The 18,724-nt window shown below is 38.3% G+C and overlaps 1 protein-coding gene across 5 annotated transcripts in view; it reads right to left on the reverse strand.

Annotated features, from left to right (window-relative positions):
• Positions 1-18,724, reverse strand: part of LOC107581910 (cytoplasmic polyadenylation element-binding protein 4-like) — a 31,000-nt gene that overhangs the window by 6,323 nt on the left and 5,953 nt on the right. For 3 of the 5 annotated variants that reach the window (XM_016267592.1, XM_016267591.1, XM_016267593.1), the window contains exons 3-7: positions 8,512-8,602; positions 4,227-4,277; positions 3,047-3,070; positions 870-1,040; positions 647-736 (exon numbers count right to left, since the gene is read on the reverse strand). In XM_016267592.1, coding sequence (XP_016123078.1) covers positions 647-736; positions 870-1,040; positions 3,047-3,070; positions 4,227-4,277; positions 8,512-8,602 — 427 coding nt within the window. The remainder of the gene's footprint in view (positions 1-646; positions 737-869; positions 1,041-3,046; positions 3,071-4,226; positions 4,278-8,511; positions 8,603-18,724) is intronic. The other 2 variants (XM_016267594.1, XM_016267595.1) reach the window with 2 other exon arrangements.

Genomic DNA, 18,724 nt, shown 5'->3' on the forward strand with positions numbered 1-18,724 from the left:
TTTTTGTTTTTTTAAATAGACACGATACCAAAACAACTCCTGTCTTTAAACATAATTGGTATCACCAACCTTAAACGATAGTTCACCCAAATATATATTTAATGAAACTTAAGAGATTTCTGTCCTATTGAAAGTCCATTCCACCAAAACCTTCAAGCTTCAAAAAGTTCATAAAGACACCACAAAAGTAACCCATATGAAATGAGCAGTTCAATCCATGTGAAGAGACAGAGATTGTTTTATATGCCAAACAAATTCAATTTAGGCTTTTATTCACATACAAAATTGATTTACTGGTCGAGCATAACAGATATAAAGTGATGGTGTCTCTTCAGAAGAATTCACCGCTCGATTCACATGGATTACTTTTTAAAGTGGAACGGACTTCAAATGGAGAAAAAAATCTCTCAGGTATACTTCACTTGTTTTTTTTGAAGATGAACAAAAGTCTTACGCCTTTGGAATGACATGAGGGTGAGTACATGACAGAATTGTCATTTTTGGGTGAACTATCCCTTTAATTCAGTACTCAAGCACCATCATCGGGGATCAAGCTAGCCACAACTATAACATTGGAATGTGCAAATTATGAAAATTACGGTTTAAAAACACCCTTTAAAATGGTCAACTGATACTCTTAGCTCACCTTTCGGGGGGAAGTATGACTTGCTCTCTGCTTTGTGAGGCCAGTCCACAAACAGGTGCCCAAAACGGCGAAAACTAGCAGTTATCTCATCTAGGAAAGATAATATTGCAGATAAGAGCTAGTGGCTATCGTGGACACGGTTCCAAAGCCAAGAATGAACCTTGAAACCTGTTTTTGTTTTCATAAGCAGCAGCGTAGAGGTCACCCTAATCCTGTGCAATACCTTCGTCTATGTCAGGGGGGAGGCCACCCACAAAGACTTTGCGAGAATAGCGCTCCACCCTCTCTCCGTTCTGGTGAGGGAAGCAGTGGGGGGAACCCAGGCCAGGCAGGCTCTGATCGCCTCTCTCCTCGTCTGGGAAGCCATCTTCCATCGGGAACAAGGATGAGTGTCCTGAGGAAATGGGAGAAGGCAGGAATTATTATCTGAGCCTTAAACTATATTCCTGCACCACAGAGTAAAATGAATTAGGCTGATGGATTATTCTGAGCCCAAGAAATACTACTAAGACAGACAATTGCATCATCTTGGTGGTGCAATTTCGAAAGCATAGGGATTTCTGAATTATGGCTACTGTGGTCCTGTAATCAAACAAATTATAGCCCACCGTTTTGGCCCAATGATAAAACAGGTTATTCTCATATTCTACACAGAGAGTTGTGCTAAAGCATGGATAATTACACTACTGTTCAAATGTTTAGGCTTGGTTAGATTTAAAAAAAAAAAGAAAAAGAAATATTTTATGCTCGCCAAGGCTAAGATAAAACGGTAATAATGTGAAATATGGCAAAGCTGAAATTTCAGCAACAACTACCTCCAGTCTACAGTGTCTCATGATCTTTCAGAACTCATTCTAATGTGATGATTTTGTGCTCAAAATTACTATTCAATGCTGAAGAGTTATGCTATTTAATGTTTTTGTGAACAATGTGATTTTGTTCAGGATTCTGTGAATTGAATGTTCAAAAGTACAGCATTTGTTTGAAATAAAAATACTGTGAATGTCTTTACTGTCACTTTTGATCAATTGAACACATCCTTGCTAAATAAAAGTATTAACTTCTTAAAGGGTTAGTTCACCCAAAAAGGAAAATTCTGTCATTAATTACTCACCCTCATGTCGTTCCAAACCCGTAAGACTTCCATTCATCTTCAGAACACAAATTAAGATATTGTTTATGCATTCTGACACCTCTCTGACCCTCCCATAGACAGCAAGGGTACTACCACGATCAACGTCCAGAAACGTAGCTTACGTACTGTTTGCGTTCAGTGGATACTCTCCAAAATGGCACTATGATGACGTGGAGGAGAAGAATCGTTGAATAAAGTCGTTATTTTTCTTTTCTTTTGCGCACAAAAAGCATTCTTGTAGCTTCGTAATATTACAGTTGAACCCCTGATGTCACATGGATTATTTTACCGATCTCCTTGCTACGTTTCTGAACCTTGATCGTGGTAGTACCCTTGCTGTCTATGGGAGGGTCAGAGAGCAGTCAGATTCCACCAAAAATAATTTGTGTTCCGAAGATGAACGGAGGTCTTACGGGTTTGGAACAACATGAGGGTGAGTAATTGACAGAATTTTCATTTTTAGGTGAACTATCCCTTTAAGGAATCTTATTGACCCCAAACTTCTGAACAGTAGTTTATATTTACTTTCCTAACTCCTTGTTGTTAAATACACAAAACTACATTAGATTAAAATTTCAGGCTAAATTTACATATTAGTTAATTTTGAACATCTAGATTCCTAAACTAAAAACTATTTTACCATCTTTAAAATTTCTGTGTGAATGTAGGATGGGATGTTCGTTGGCCAAATTTAAGCTGGGTGTTGCAGATTTTAATGGGGTTTTAATGGGGTCTATAAAACTCATTTGTACAATTAGGTTATATAAGAGAATATTTTGTAAAATATTTCTTAGTTTAAGTGTTAAGGTACAGCACATGATCATGTAGCTCTGCACTAAAGCTGCAGTAATAACATAGGGCGAGGACTAGAGGATGTAGTATTAGTCCTCTGGCTCAAGCCACTCCAGCAAATTTCCTCCTGACGTGACAGAACACAGGCCTGAGCTCCTTTACAAGACTTTATGTAAGGGAGTTAGTCACAACTGTGGCCTGGATATGTGTGTTTGTGTGTGTGTGTGTGTGTGGTTGCCCTGACCACAGAAAAGCCCCAATCAAATTTACTCTTCACCAAAAAAAAAATTAATAAATACAGCAGGAAAGAGGCACACAATCGATACACAAATAGAAATGAAGGCTGCACGTGTGCATGCAAACAATTAACGATGCCCCAAAACATGTCATGCAGATGCTGGATTATTCCACCCATAATTATTTGAAAGTCTTCTTCATTTTTCTCATTTGGATTTGTTAAAAGTTGTCTTTACCTCGTCGCCTCCCATAATTCCTTGCTGCATGTAAAATAAGATGATCACAAGTAAAGTAACACATCCCCAATGAAAATGTGAATGTTCTGACTAAAGTAATTTTACACTTTAGAAATGTGTTGAAAAGTATGTGCCATTTCAGAGCTGTATGATTATAATCAAAAATGTTCACATCAATTACCCGGGTTTGTTGGCCAAGTGCTTAAACACTGTTAACAAGACTCAAACTAAACGGACTAGATTTTCTTGGCTCAGTGACTGGTGGAATGTATATTTAAGGACACTCATGATTCAACCTACCTGTCCAAACATGTCTTAATTCTGAGCACATTCACTAACAACCTTGCCAATTATCAACTGTCTACTCACCAGAAAAAAAAGATACCTAACCAACTAGATTTTCAAAATATATAATTTTCACTACTGTAATGATAGAAAGTGAGTATTAGCATGTGTGATAGCATTTCTGATCTAAACGTCAAGAAACCATTCAAGCTATCCGTGGCATTTTATGTTTTTGTAAAAACATATTGAAGATAAATACTGCTGTTTATTAATATACATGTTATATTGGTGCATGAAAAAAAGAAGATAATATTTAAACAATACTCAACCTTTAGTTTCATAAAATAAAATAACTTTTTATTTACATTTAACTTTGTGCATTAAACAATTCATGGCTATCTAGCTACAATTTCATCTCATTCAGAAAATATTTCAATATATATATTTTAGCTAGCCCTATTTGAGTAAGTGAAAATGTTCTTACTTCTCAAACCTCTGAACGATTTGAAACAAGCTAAGAAAACCGGGCCAGTTTTAATTTCATCACCATTTGACTCAGAAGCTGTGGGATTTGTACATATATCCCCTTTTTATTCCATCCTAAAAAAATAATTTTTTATTTTGTTTACACAACAGTACAAGATCATGCACACTTATATTAAGATACATAACTATACATTACCTATTAACTACATCCTATATTTGTCTCATTTTTATACATTTATAAATATTTGCATTACCCCATGTTTCAAATGCATTTAAAGAGAATATTACAGCTAAAAGGAACCAGTGAGACAAATCGCCCCAAAGTTAATCTTGCTGATTATTTCTATAACACACAGCTTGGGCCCGTCCAGCCACCAGAACATTAAACCAATAAAATACATGTGCGTACCATTTATGGGCAAGGGACTGTCTCCTCCTGTATGGGTGAATCCGAGGCGACCTTCGAGAGAGGAGGATATAAATCAGCTGGATGGTTGGAATGACATACAGCACATTTGAATCCACACGTGGTAAGATTATGCAGCTACTTGAATGTACACTGTAGGTTTAGTTGACAAATTACAGAATCACTCAATAAAAATGGCTGTTAAGAAGCCAAAAAAGTATGAATTACATCACTCATATACTTTCTGGATGACCACCCACTACACGTCAGAATCACAATACTCTCCTGGATGCAGATCACTTTCATTCTCATGCTCAACTCAGCCTCATTCTGCTTCTAGTAGAAGAATGAGAGGAAACATCAAGTTCAACCAGCACGGCTGGTATGGATTGTTTCTCTATGTGGTGTTAACATGGATCTGGCAGCCCCCTCCTTCTACTGTTCACTCTGAGAGCAGTCTGGTGGCCAGGGCCAGCACACCATTTTGTTGCTTTAGCGAGAACAGAGAGCTCTTTTACAGGCAAAGGACAATGCTGGAAGCTATTCAAAGCAACACTGGACTACTTATCTTCCCCGTCTCTTGTTTGGTCATCTCTGCCACACTGGGGTGGTGTCTGCAGGGTCGCCCTTCTGGTTCTGGTGGTCAAATTATGCTCTGCTAGAGAGAAGCTGACCCTGAGGGTTGTTCTAATTTGGTTATTATGTACAGTATATGGCGGTGAGCAGCTTTGATTCAAGAAACCATCCAACCATTTTGGGGTTGCATTAATCACGGTCCAAATGTGTGGAAATCTAAAACATGAGAGTGTAGCATGTGACATCAAATGCTTCTATTTAAAGTAAAGATGAAGTGCATTGCAATCTGCAGAGCTATGGTGAAAAAATATTATTATTTAACCAAATTTGTAAACTTACTGAGACAGAAGAAAATGTACGAGCAAGAATAGCAAGAAAACAAGTGAACCAAGTCATCCTTGTGGGCTGTATGCAAAAACAAACACACGAGAACAGTATAATTCGATACACAAAAATGACTTTTATGAGCCGGTTTTATGGCGAATCATTCAAAAGCACCCACAAACTCGTGAGTTACTTAAATCAGTCTGACAGATTGTTTAATGAATTAAGTCACTGAAACCATCAGAGCAGTTATACTGAATCAACATCTGACTCACCTACTGAACTTTCAGTGCTGCAGATTTCAAGGTTTGTGAAACTTAAATCAGCACTGACTGCCTGTTTATATGACAATGTGCAGTTAAAAACAAACATGAAACATGGAATGTTAATTAAAAAAGAAAACTGGGTCAATTTTGATTGCATGCTTGATTGCACCTTATTGCAGGTGTTCTTATTACCATTTATGACAAAAAAATTCAAATAAACAAACAAAATGGAAGAGTTTCCACTGAAACATATTGATTTGAGCCACAGATGACAAATTTGAGAGCACTCGCTCGCATAATGAAAGTCAACAGTCTCACAAAACCAGGCTGATGTGTTTGTAAAGACTAGTGTAGCTTCAGAGTTAGTGCTGTGGAAGGAGCTCTGGTTAAGCTCTGCTGCACAGACACAGCTATTTGTAGGTCAGCACAGAGCTTTATCTCTCTTCTTGCTCTGTTTGTGTGTGTGTGTGTGTGTACGTGGGTGTGCAATGATTCAGCGCTAATGGGCAGCTTTTTACAGCTGCTCACTCTCACACCAAAAAATTAACACCACATTTGATGTTAAAGAAATCTACAAAAGCATGCAAGAAAACAAAAGGTGTAAAATGCCACTGGAGAGTGCAAAGTAAAAAGACTGCAAAGCCAAAAAGAAAATGTTTTAATGTCCGTTTACTTTTTTCCCCCCAATATAATTCTGTTCTGCTCAATTGGGAAATAACAGGCGGCCGTAGCCAGCAGCAGGGACCATAAAAACGATTAAATCTACTGTCTGCTCCAGAACATGCTCTAATAACCGCTTGGAATAACATCATGGGCTCATTAATTGTCGTTTGTATGCATTTACAACTGCTATCAAAGGTGAGGCCTCCAGGACCGTGCCTTGCGATCAGTTGTCAGCTGCCTCAAAAGAAGAATATAAAAGTGATGCAATAACCAACCAACTTTCAAGAAAATGGGACACCGGTCACAGAACAGGAGCTGCATCAAATCAGCAAACTCATGATGGTACTATTAGGAGCCATTTCCACAGAACATATTACTGCATTCAAAAATGTGAAATGCAGGGCAGTGAAATTAAAAAAAGGGTCTCTAGCCTTTACTTTTAACTATAAAACTATAACTTGAGTAATACAAACACGAAACCAGCCACAAATGCAACGGTCAAACTAGGGATGTTCATTTTAACCGGTTAACCGACCGTGAAGAATTTTGACTAGGGCTGCACGATTAATCGCAAGCGATATTTAACGCGCATCTTATCAGTAAAGCCGGTTCTTTAATCAGCGGTAAATCTCCATCACCTGCGTGCTTTCACATTGAGCAGCATTAACTACACAGAGCCGTTGTTCACTGACGAGCTGCGCCAAACCACGTTCATATTCGCGCGATTTTTAGCGCAGCTCCTCAGAGAACAACGGCTCTGTGTAGTTAATGCTGCTCAATGTGAAAGCACGCAGGTGATGGAGATTTACCGCTGATTACAGAACCGGCTTTCTGACAAGATGCGCGTTAAATATCGCATGCGATTAATCGTGCAGCCCTAATTTTGACCAATTAATACAATCAGTTAAATGGTTTAAAAAGTCATTATTTATTTACTTTTTTAGTAATTTATCAAAATATTTAAAAAGGTTTGCTGCATGGTTGAAATACGCTATGCGTATAAAAAAAATTCGTTTTTTAGTGGGGGAAAAAAAACATAAGTCGCATCTAAGTCACATTTTATTATTTCATTCAGAAGTAGGCCTAATGCTGACACGAAATGTTTACAAACATTATAATAAATACTGTAAACATAGCTAGGCTATTTTAGTTCCCCTCATGCCACAACAAAGCCTTTCAATTAACAGTATTTAGAAAAGACCAAGAATTAAAAATATAAGAAGCTATAGCTAAACGACAAGCCATAGCTAAACGACAAGCCAAAACAAATTAATTTAGGCTAAAACGAAACTGAAACCAACGTTGCGTCTCTCATTCTACACAAAATCAAATGTTTCCGTATTCGCAATGTATCTGAATGCCAAAATATTATTTATTATGTAGCCTACTTCACTCGCGTTCCAATATCCACGTAAAACAAAATGGTTTGCAGAACATCATTCACGGCGGTACGGTGATAACGCTTAACGGCAAAGATTTTACTACTGAGCAGTGTTTTTTTCCATATGTTTGACTGACTGTAGGCTATTTTATTATGATAATGAACAGGCTGCATTGTCAAGGTAGCAAAGCTTAACTGTGTGCGCATGCGGCGCCGGCGCAATCACTTGAATTTTTTTCCTTCTAACAGAGGAAGAAACTACTCCTAGTCATAAAGATAATCGGAATTGTAAAAGGTTTGCCTTTATTTGTGTACATTCACAATAAAAACAAATCTTTGTGCTTTTGTAAAATAAGCCTAAAGAAAAATAGGATGTCGCTTTCTGCCGTCTGTTTCCTTTCGCGCAGCACAAAAAGGAACTGAAACTCTGAATACTAGGCTACTTGTTGCACAGTTTTTCTTTCGTTTTCTTAATTTATTAAGTAAAAATATATTTCTTGTATAGGCCTATTTATCGTTACATATATAGGCCTATAGCCTAGCTTTACTATGTTTTTTCTCCGCTGGCAGAAGCGCTGCAGATGCGTGATGTGATATGAAGGGCATGTGAATCCTCATGTTTGGTTGTTTGCTGCTTTTTGCGCATGTAAAATTAATCCCTGGGAAACAAATGTTAGTATTTTTAACGGGTCACAGACCCTTATCCTTTCTAATTGAATTCAATTCGAATTTAAAATAATCTTGTCGGTTAACGGTTAATAATCGGTTAACGAGCGTTGGTTGTCGGTTAAGTAAAATAACCGAAATGAACATCCCTAGGTCAAACGTGATCGTTTAGCACATGTTTACATAAAACACCAATTGAAAAGCAGTGCAGTATAAAGAAAAAGCACGTTCTGTGTGAATGTCCCCTTACTGGAGTACAAGCCAGCTACAGCTTTCATTTGATTACAGAGAGAGCAACACAACTTAAACCACGTGAGCGGCCGCATGAATCTAACTGCTGATGGGACAAAGGTTTTTGGCCATCAGTATGGTACTTTAACACACAATCTCCTTTGGTGGACTCTAATCTTACCTTTCAGAGTGTCTTGCTCAGCTCTCATGATGTCAATCAAAGAGTTCTCCAGAGAATGCATGTTGAAGCCATCGAATGAACGGGGACGATCCTGTGAGGGGAGAAAAGGAGGATGGGTATCAAGAAAAAACAACTATGATGGCATTTCTCATATCTCTCGGCTCTGCGGGAGTATCCCTTTCATCTACAATAGAGTTCAAGCTGTTGTGCTTTTGTTCCTCTCAAAAACTATATCCTGTTGAAAGGAAGTCACAAATGAAAGGCTCAACAGAGGCTCTAGACCAAAATATAAATCCAATTTGGTGCTCGCTACTGACTTGGCCTCTGGATCATGAGGCTAATGTCTAATGTGACAAGTCTAATGTTTGATATGATTTATAAAAACAAAGGTTGAAAAACTGACAGACAAAGCACAACGGCTTACACTTGCAATGCAGATTTAACTTGACAATAATGTAACCTAACAATACAAACCCAGAGGTACGAATGACCAACTCAAACCACGTTTCAAGACTCTTTAAAAAGGCTTAAATCCCATATTTAACAAAGAGATAAAGCCTGAATTTAATATTTGCATGACAAATTGCTCATACAGAAACTGAAAAACACAGCTTAAACAATATGTTTACCCAGATACAAATAATTAAATAGTTTGCATATATGCATTTGCTATTAGCCAAAGGGACTTTCAGTGTGTGTGATCCCTGGAAAACAAATTCATGGTTTTGGCAATACTAACGTCATGCTGTACCAGATAATCTAGTACTGGATCATTTAGAAAAAAAAATGTATTAAAGACTGCAAACAATAGCTGTTGGACGAACAAGGCCGATAAATGATAAAGAGTGTTCATACTTTAAATAGATTAGGTTATTCCCCTTTACCTGATGATTCAGCACAATCGAGTGTTTGAACTGGACCAGAGGTCATCTGATCTCAAAACAGAGACTTGCATTAAACACACACTTCAGGCTCAAGACTCATTCTATTGTCCACCAAAAGCAAACAATAACAGAATCTAGGTCTTCCTGTTTTTTGAAGGTCAGTAAGACATGCTATGCAAGTACATCAACACAGACGCAAATGTTTGGCTAAACTTAAGCATTACAAGAGTGCAATCCTATTGTGCATACTTGATGTGTGCTCTTGCGTTACCATGATGGTAACAAACCTCAGCACTTAAAGGGTTAGTTCACCCAAAAATGAAAATTAGCCTGTTTTTTACTCACCCTCAAAACATCCTAGGTGTATGTGACTTTCTTCTTTCAGACGAATCCAATCGGTGTTATATAAAAAATTGTCCTGGCCCCTCCAAGCCTTTCAGTGGGGGTAAGCGGGTGTTGGCTGTCAACAGTTCAGAAGACACAATAAAGTGCACGCATCTGTAATAAAACGTCCCTCACACGGCTCCAGGGGGTGAATAAAGGCCTCCTGTAGCGAATCCATGCATTTTTGTAAGATAAATATCCATATTTCAAACGTAATAAACCCTTTTTTCTCACTTCCGCTGACTGTGGTATGCGGAAGACGTTCAGGCGGATGACACAAGACGTATGTGTCGTGCGCGCGCCTCTGAGAAATGCAGGAGCATGAAAACCAGTCTCCTCTTGGCTTACATCGAAATCCTCTGACATTTTTCTTTACAAATCTTCATTTTGTGCTTCTAATTCGTGAACGGCATTTTGTTTTGTTTCCGCGTTCGTCACTTATCACGTAACGTCGACATCTTACATCATCCGCCGGAACGGCTTCCGCGTATGACAGTCAGCGGAAGTGAGAAAAAAGGGTTTATTATGTTTGAAATATGGATATTTATCTTACAAAAATGCATGGATTCGCTACAGGAGGTCTTTATTCACCCCCCGGAGCCGTGTGAGGGACATTTTATTACGGATGCGCGCACTTTATTTCACGTCTTCTGAACTGTTGACAACAGCACCCCCTTACCCCCATTGAAAGGCTTGGAGGGGCAAGGACAATTTTTAATATAACTCCGATTGGATTTGTCTGAAAGAAGAAAGTCACATACACCTAGGATGCTTTGAGGATGAGTAAGACATAGGCTAATTTTCATTTTTGGGTGAACTAACCCTTTAAAGGCACAATGTGTAAGTTTTCACCACTAGAGGTCGCATTTTCAAAACAATAAGGCGAAGCTTGATGACCCTATAAAGGAGGATGTTCACGGATGAGGTAAAGAATATTTTTTTTTATGACCTGAACCTTTCACAGCTATTCAAACAGCGAATAAATTGTACAGAGAAAGCAAGCAAAGAACATTTACATTGTCAAAGAACATTATGACTGACTTAAGTCTAGCGCGAGTTTAAGCACTCTCAAAAAACTCCCCTTATAATTAATAAAGCTGTCTATACACGGTTTTATGAATGAATCTCTTACATCATAAGTACATCTGCACTTTGTTTATGATGAATTTGCATGAGTTGAATTCATTCAACAAGCGTGTGCAGTGAACAAAAAATAATCTGAATGCCTCTGATTGGCCATTGCATTCAAAAGCTCTGCAGACTCGTGTGTGATTGGTTATAATGCGCAACACTATAAAAACGCATTAAAAAAAAAACATGGCGCAACATAGACCAGATCTAAATTGAATGCTACGGTCAACACTTTTCATTTCATTTTCATTTTATTCATGACAGCCGTAATGGATGTAGTTTAACTGTACAGCACCATTTGTGTCCGTGTGTTGCCATAGTTTCTAGCAGAGATTGTCTTACTATTGGGAGATGAGAGGGTCTGTATTACTTACTATTGGAGAAAGCGTAATGGCTAACTTGGATCACGTGTCCCTTAATAACCAATCACATTACAGCCTTGACGTCACTGAATTTCAGTCAGAGTTGTGCGACACTCAATAGTCGTTTACGGATCCCATAGGAATGAATGAGAAGCAAGCTGAATCCCACCTGTCGCAAAAAGTCAGTGACTTCTCTTATAAAAAAAGCTTTTTTTCATGGTAAACTAAAAATAGTTCAATCCAAAAGTATTTTTTAGTGTAAAACATGTTGAAGATTAGCAGATAGGCCGTCGATTCATTAAATAATGAGCCGTTTCCTCTAAAAAGCTGTTTATTCAGCGTAGTGAAGCCTCTCCTCTATTGACATCTATTAAAAAAAAAAAATGGCCTCTGGTCTCCTTTCCCATGTACTGCCAGACCGGAAGCGTTAGCTTTAGCCGTTATGCTTTTTCGGCTAATGGTTGCAGGCTTGCCTTCTAGTGGCTTTGCTTTCTACAAGCGGAAACTGAGGATATGCAGATATTACGTCATTGATAGGCGACAATTACGAGAGTAGAGTCATTATTTAAAATTAAAATTTCTGGTATAACAAATACACAACTGCATGAAATATAATCACACTGTGCAAGTCGTTTTTGGATATTTTATTACAAAATCTTACATATTGTGCTTTTTAAGGGGGCGATAGAGTTACATTCAAAAGTCTGCGTCAATACAGGGATAGTTTACTACAAAGATCCTCTTCCTTGAGTAGTTCTAAATCTGTGTGACTTACGTTCTTCTGTGAAACTCAAAAGATATCTTGAAGAACGTTTTCAGAATTGTTTTTTGAAGAAAGGATTTAGTCCTTTCAATCAAAGTCAGTGGGGTTCAATTGGGTCCAGTTTTTTTTTTTTTTAAACATCTGTGTCATACAGGTTTCGAATGACTTAAAGGGATGGTTCACCCCAAAACGAAAATTCTGTCATTAATTACTCACCCTCATGTCGTTCCAAACCCACAAGACCTCCATTTATCTTTGGAACACAAATTAAGATATGTTTGATGAAATCGGAGAGCTCTCTGACCCTGCATAGACAGCAATGCAACTGAAATATTCCCAGACCCAGAAACATAGTAAGGACATCGATAAAACAGTCCATGTGACATCATTGGCTCAACTTCAATTTTGCGAAGCTACGAGAATACTTTTTGTGCGCAAAGGCAAAAATAATGACTTTATTCAACAAGTCTTCCGCCATTTTGGGGAGTACGACGATGCATACGCGCGCTTTCCAATGAACATAAACAGCGCAGATTATCTTGATTACACTCTGGGGAAAGTCTCCAAAGTCTCAAATCTCCAAAATGGCAGAAGTCATAAATAATAGAATTCTTAAATAAATTGTTATTTTTGTTTTCTTTGCACATAAAAAACATTCTCGTAGATTCGCAAAATTGAAGTTGAGCCACTGATGTCACATGGACTGTTTTACCGATGTCCTTACTACTTTTCTGGGTCTGGGAACATTGCAGTTGCGTCACTGTCTATGAAGGGTCAGAGAGCTCTCCGATTTCATCAAAAATATCTTAATTTTTTGTTCCGAAGATGAATGGAGGTTTTACGGGTTTAGAACGACATGAGGGTGAGTAATTAATGACAAGGGTCTGTATTACTTACTATTGGAGAAAGCGTAATGGCTAACTTGGATCACGTGTCCCTTAATAACCAATCACATTACAGCCTTGACGTCACTGAATTTCAGTCAGAGTTGTGCGACACTCAATAGTCGTTTACGGATCCCATAGGAATGAATGAGAAGCAAGCTGAATCCCACCTGTCGCAAAAAGTCAGTGACTTCTCTTATAAAAAAAGCTTTTTTTCATGGTAAACTAAAAACAGTTCAATCCAAAAGTATTTTTTAGTGTAAAACATGTTGAAGATTAGCAGGTAGGCCGTCGATTCATTAAATAATGAGCCGTTTCCTCTAAAAAGCTGTTTATTCAGCGTAGTGAAGCCTCTCCTCTATTGACATCTATTAAAAAAAAAAAATGGCCTCTGGTCTCCTTTCCCATGTACTGCCAGACCGGAAGCGTTAGCTTTAGCCGTTATGCTTTTTCGGCTAATGGTTGCAGGCTTGCCTTCTAGTGGCTTTGCTTTCTACAAGCGGAAACTGAGGATATGCAGATATTACGTCATTGATAGGCGACAATTACGAGAGTAGAGTCATTATTTAAAATTAAAATTTCTGGTATAACATAAATACACAACTGCATGAAATATAATCACACTGTGCAAGTCGTTTTTGGATATTTTATTACAAAATCTTACATATTGTGCTTTTTAAGGGGGCGATAGAGTTACCTTCAAAAGTCTGTGTCAATACAGGGATAGTTTACTACAAAGATCCTCTTCCTTGAGTAGTTCTAAATCTGTGTGACTTACGTTCTTCTGTGAAACTCAAAAGATATCTTGAAGAACGTTTTCAGAATTGTTTTTTGAAGAACGGATTTAGTCCTTTCAATCAAAGTCAGTGGGGTTCAATTGGGTCCAGTTTTTTTTTTTTTTAAACATCTGTGTCATACAGGTTTCGAATGACTTAAAGGGATAGTTCACCCCAAAATGAAAATCAAGAGCTCTCTGACCCTGCATAGACAGCAATGCAACTGAAATATTCCCAGACCCAGAAACATAGTAAGGACATCGATAAAACAGTCCATGTGACATCATTGGCTCAACTTCAATTTTGCGAAGCTACGAGAATACTTTTTGTGCGCAAAGGCAAAAATAACGACTTTATTCAAGTCTTCCGCCATTTTGGGGAGTACCACGATGCATACGCGCGCTTTCCAATGAACATAAACAGCGCAGATTATCTTGATTACACTCTGGGGAAAGTCTCCAAAGTCTCAAATCTCCAAAATGGCAGAAGTCATAAATAATAGAATTCTTAAATAAATTGTTATTTTTGTTTTCTTTGCACATAAAAAACATTCTCATTTATCTTTGGAACACAAATTAAGATATGTTTGATGAAATCGGAGAGCTCTCTGACCCTGCATAGACAGCAATGCAACTGAAATATTCCCAGACCCAGAAACATAGTAAGGACATCGATAAAACAGTCCATGTGACATCATTGGCTCAACTTCAATTTTGCGAAGCTACGAGAATACTTTTTGTGCGCAAAGGCAAAAATAATGACGACTTTATTCAAGTCTTCCGCCATTTTGGGGAGTACCACGATGCATACGCGCGCTTTCCAATGAACATAAACAGCGCAGATTATCTTGATTACACTCTGGGGAAAGTCTCCAAAGTCTCAAATCTCCAAAATGGCAGAAGTCATAAATAATAGAATTCTTAAATAAATTGTTATTTTTGTTTTCTTTGCACATAAAAAACATTCTCGTAGATTCGCAAAATTGAAGTTGAGCCACTGATGTCATATGGACTGTTTTACCGATGTCCTTACTACTTTTCTGGGTCTGGGAACATTGCAGTTGCGTCACTGTCTATGAAGGGTCAGAGAGCTCTCCGATTTCATCAAAAATATCTTAATTTTTTGTTCCGAAGATGAATGGAGGTTTTACGGGTTTAGAACGACATGAGGGTGAGTAATTAATGACAATTTAAATTTTGGGTTGAACTATCCCTTTAAGTGCAAGTAAATGATAACAGAAATATATTTTTGGGACAAACGATCACTTTAAATGAGAATTGTTCACACAAAACGTGAGATGCAGGGCAGTGGAATGGAAAAATGTCACGGTCTAAACACACTTTTGTTTTTCTTTTATCTCGAGTTTTTTTTAGAATGCTGTTAGAGCACAACAGTCAAACACATCCATCTAGTAAGTGTTTACATAGAAAAACAATCCACGTCCAGTACAGCAGCTCTTATAACACTGCTGAGAATGTGATTTGCATTGCATTAGTATGCATTTCATGCCAGAATTGTGTGTGAATTTCATCCCCATTCAATTAGCCCGGTTAAGCTCTTTATTCAAAACTATTGTTATTGGAATTAACACCAAATATGCCAACTTTTTGAATGTTTTTAATAAAAGGCCTCCCAAGGAATAATACAGCCACACAGTTAGATTCGTAACTTGCTCACTGCTACATACATGATATGATGCAGCCGGGTCCATCTGGCTATTTATATAAATAACTAGCGTGGTGTACCTGAGCTCCAACATAACGCAGCTTCCATCTGAACTGGATGGTGCCGTGATTAACAGTACAATCTGCTCATGCTCAGTCACGATCTGGCATCTGCTGGGATCTTCAGAGCACCACTCATCCCCCTCAGCTTAGAGAGGCCGTGTGCTCATGCAGGGCACTTATGCCACAGCACAGGGCTGGCTCGCTTATTCAGAACACGAGTGCGGGCCAAAGGCCGTCTTCAGAATTACTGCACAGTACACTCCGCTGAGAGCCCTTTGATGAAGAACCAACTCCATAAGGAACTGAAGCCATCATTGTCAAAAACCGAACGATCTGCATTCTATGCACCACATCTTATTAAAAAGGTGTTAATGAGCATTTCCCGCTTTCTTAACACGAGAGCTATTTCGGGTTTAACTATAATTAGACTGTGTGCAGGGCTTGCTGACTCAAAGGCCTTTACCCACCAGGGGCATGTTTTCAGGTCATCATAGTTCAAGCGATATGGAAAAAGTCTGCTGTGAGCTTTTCAGAAAGGGATCTTGATGGAACACCCTGATGTGAGTGATTAAGTGTGGCATGTTACGGGTGTTTCAGGAACGACATTAATCTGAAATGTCATGCTAAACTAATGAAAAGGGCGACAGGGGGATAATGGGAGGCAGAGGCTTGACGTTGTGTTTTTTTGTCACAGCACAAGGTATTTCAAAGCCTTCCACATCAAATCACTCTAAAGCCTATTAAGCCAGCCTTTCCACACAGTTGGGGAAGCAGGGGGTATAGAAACTTTCCACAGGGGAGCGCAACTGACTCTGCTGATAAAGTAATTAAAGTGTAGAAAGAGCTCTCATTCAGATAGATGGCATAAAATAACCATGGCCATCATGGTCATTGCCTCTATCGTAGACCCTTTCTCATTGGAGAACTATCAATATGACAAAATAACACTGAAAAGGTACGTGGTTTCCAAATGACAACTGAAGGACATTGAAGGGTCTATCTATCTCCAGACAGCACTGAATCAAGATACCGGAGATAAGCGTATCTATTTGAAACTGAGTCCACAATAAAATGCAATAAGCAAATGGAGAGAAGGCAGCTAGAGTGAATTTCTTTTCGCATTACTGCGGTAATATTACAGCACTGTGCCATTACAAAGGAAAAAAACCTCTGATCTCAAAATTGTAGGTTAATACAAACCATTAAGACAGCAACCTAAAAAACAAAGGACTTAATACAAGCCTAATTATTTGTACCGAAAAATTGGTTTTAATATACGTCATGTAACCTATTTCAACACAAACAAATTTGCCAATAGCATATGCCAATTTATGCTTATATTTAAAAATGTCTATAACAAAGGATAATTCATTATGACAATGAGGTCATTTCTCAGCTTTGTTTCAAAACCAATATGATTGCAAAAAAAAATGTCAAGCTGGTCACATACAGCGACCAGGGTATATAACACAATATAAATTTATCGACTTTCTGTTACAGTTCTTAGATTTATAGTATCCATCCCTATTTACTTCTATTGTATGGAAAAGAGCATCTTGCACATACTGCAAAACATCTCTATTGTAAAATCATCTCTATTCGAACCCAATGGTCAAAGGCATCCATGTTGCGCAAGTTTACATAGAAAAACAAAGGAAAAGCAATGCAGTGAAATGCAAAAACACGCTCTGCGTGAACAGCCTCTTAATAATGACAGAATTATAATTTTCATATTCTAGAGTCTAACACCAAAAACCATTTTTCTTTGTATCAAACCACAAAGATTCCCAAGAATTGAGGTAGTTTAATTCACTGTGGGGTGAATGTCTGAGCTGAGGCAGCCTGAAGCCCACGCAATCATAGGAGAATTTAAAGAAGATTATAGAGGGTTACGATGATGGCTAGAATTTACAAAGCAAAAGACCTGGCTGACCGAGAGCATAGTGTACTAAAAACACTCATTACGATAACAAAAGTGTGCATGTGATATTACAGAACGAATCTAGAGAGGCATCAACAAGAACAAAAAAAAACTAAAAAAAGAGTGAGAATGATTTGCATGCGGTGCAAAATGAAAAATGTAAAGTGTGTCATGTTAGGCAACTGCGCAGTCTAATCCTAGGCTAACCCTCTGTTCTTTACGATAAAGCCGAGCAACAGATGACTATTTGCCGTGGGCACCTGCGCCCCGTGACAATAGCCAAACAAAAGCTGGCCTTGAAAATAAAACAAATAGCTTTGAATCGTCTCCGTGTCAGCTTGATCACTAATTGAGCCTTGGGCATATAACAGCCCAACTGGGTAAAAAAAACAACAACAAAAAAAAGACACTTCCCAACAGCCATATTTGTTTTTCTGTTTTCTTTACAATGTCTTCAATCATTTAACCTTGTCATGAGAACCATCTTCACCATCATGAATTGCGTGTCCCATTTCTCATTTTCTCCGTGAGCAACTGCTTAATTACACATCCCGGCAGTGCCTGTTCATGTGTGAGTCTGTCAATGTGTGTGTGTATATATGTGTGTGTCCTGCCCCCCCTCCGGAGACAGCCTTTGCTTTCACACCAAACATCAGATATTCTTGGCTGAGAGTACACAGAGCCTGTGGAAACTTCCAGCGACATTATGCAGTGCTGGGAATCACATCACGTATTCAACCAGCTGGAGCAAATAGCTGCGAATAAGAGCTGCCTGTTCTCAGCGGTGGAAGCCACAGGTTCCAAGCAAGCGCTATCAAAAATACCTTTAGTTTGTTAGTTTTACAAAGAACAGAACGCATCTAGATCACAAAACTGTAGGCTGACCCAAGTTCCTATACCAGATGATGACCTCTGTGCGCAAACGACTTGATAAGAGGATCTGGGAAGCACCTGTTCACTGGAATCAAGCTGAAAGGGAGATACACTGACACAAATGAGGGCTGATGGCCCAACGCTACATTTAAAGCTAACAGACTATTTTTAGCAATTCAATTACAGCAAGTACCTACATATATTTGACTCTTCTAAAAAAAACAAAAAGGAGGACAATAGAAATGTAATTGCATTGAGACAAAACCTTGAGAGACAACGGTACGTTCAAGTCATGTCAGAAAGATTGTGTTTATGAGTTAACAGGATTATCTTAAGTTTCTGAGTTGGGGTGTGTCAGTTAAAAAATATGGCAGACGCAATGGATGCAGTTTCTCTACTGACGCTAAATTAGTAAGAATAATTTTTTTAATTATTATTAGTGCTGTCAAACGATTAATCACAATTAATCGCATCCAAAATACAAGTTTTTGTTTACATAATATATGCG

The sequence above is a fragment of the Sinocyclocheilus grahami genome, unplaced genomic scaffold, assembly GCF_001515645.1.
Source record: "Sinocyclocheilus grahami isolate Dianchi unplaced genomic scaffold, SAMN03320097.WGS_v1.1 scaffold39.1, whole genome shotgun sequence".
Classification (NCBI taxonomy): domain Eukaryota; kingdom Metazoa; phylum Chordata; class Actinopteri; order Cypriniformes; family Cyprinidae; genus Sinocyclocheilus; species Sinocyclocheilus grahami.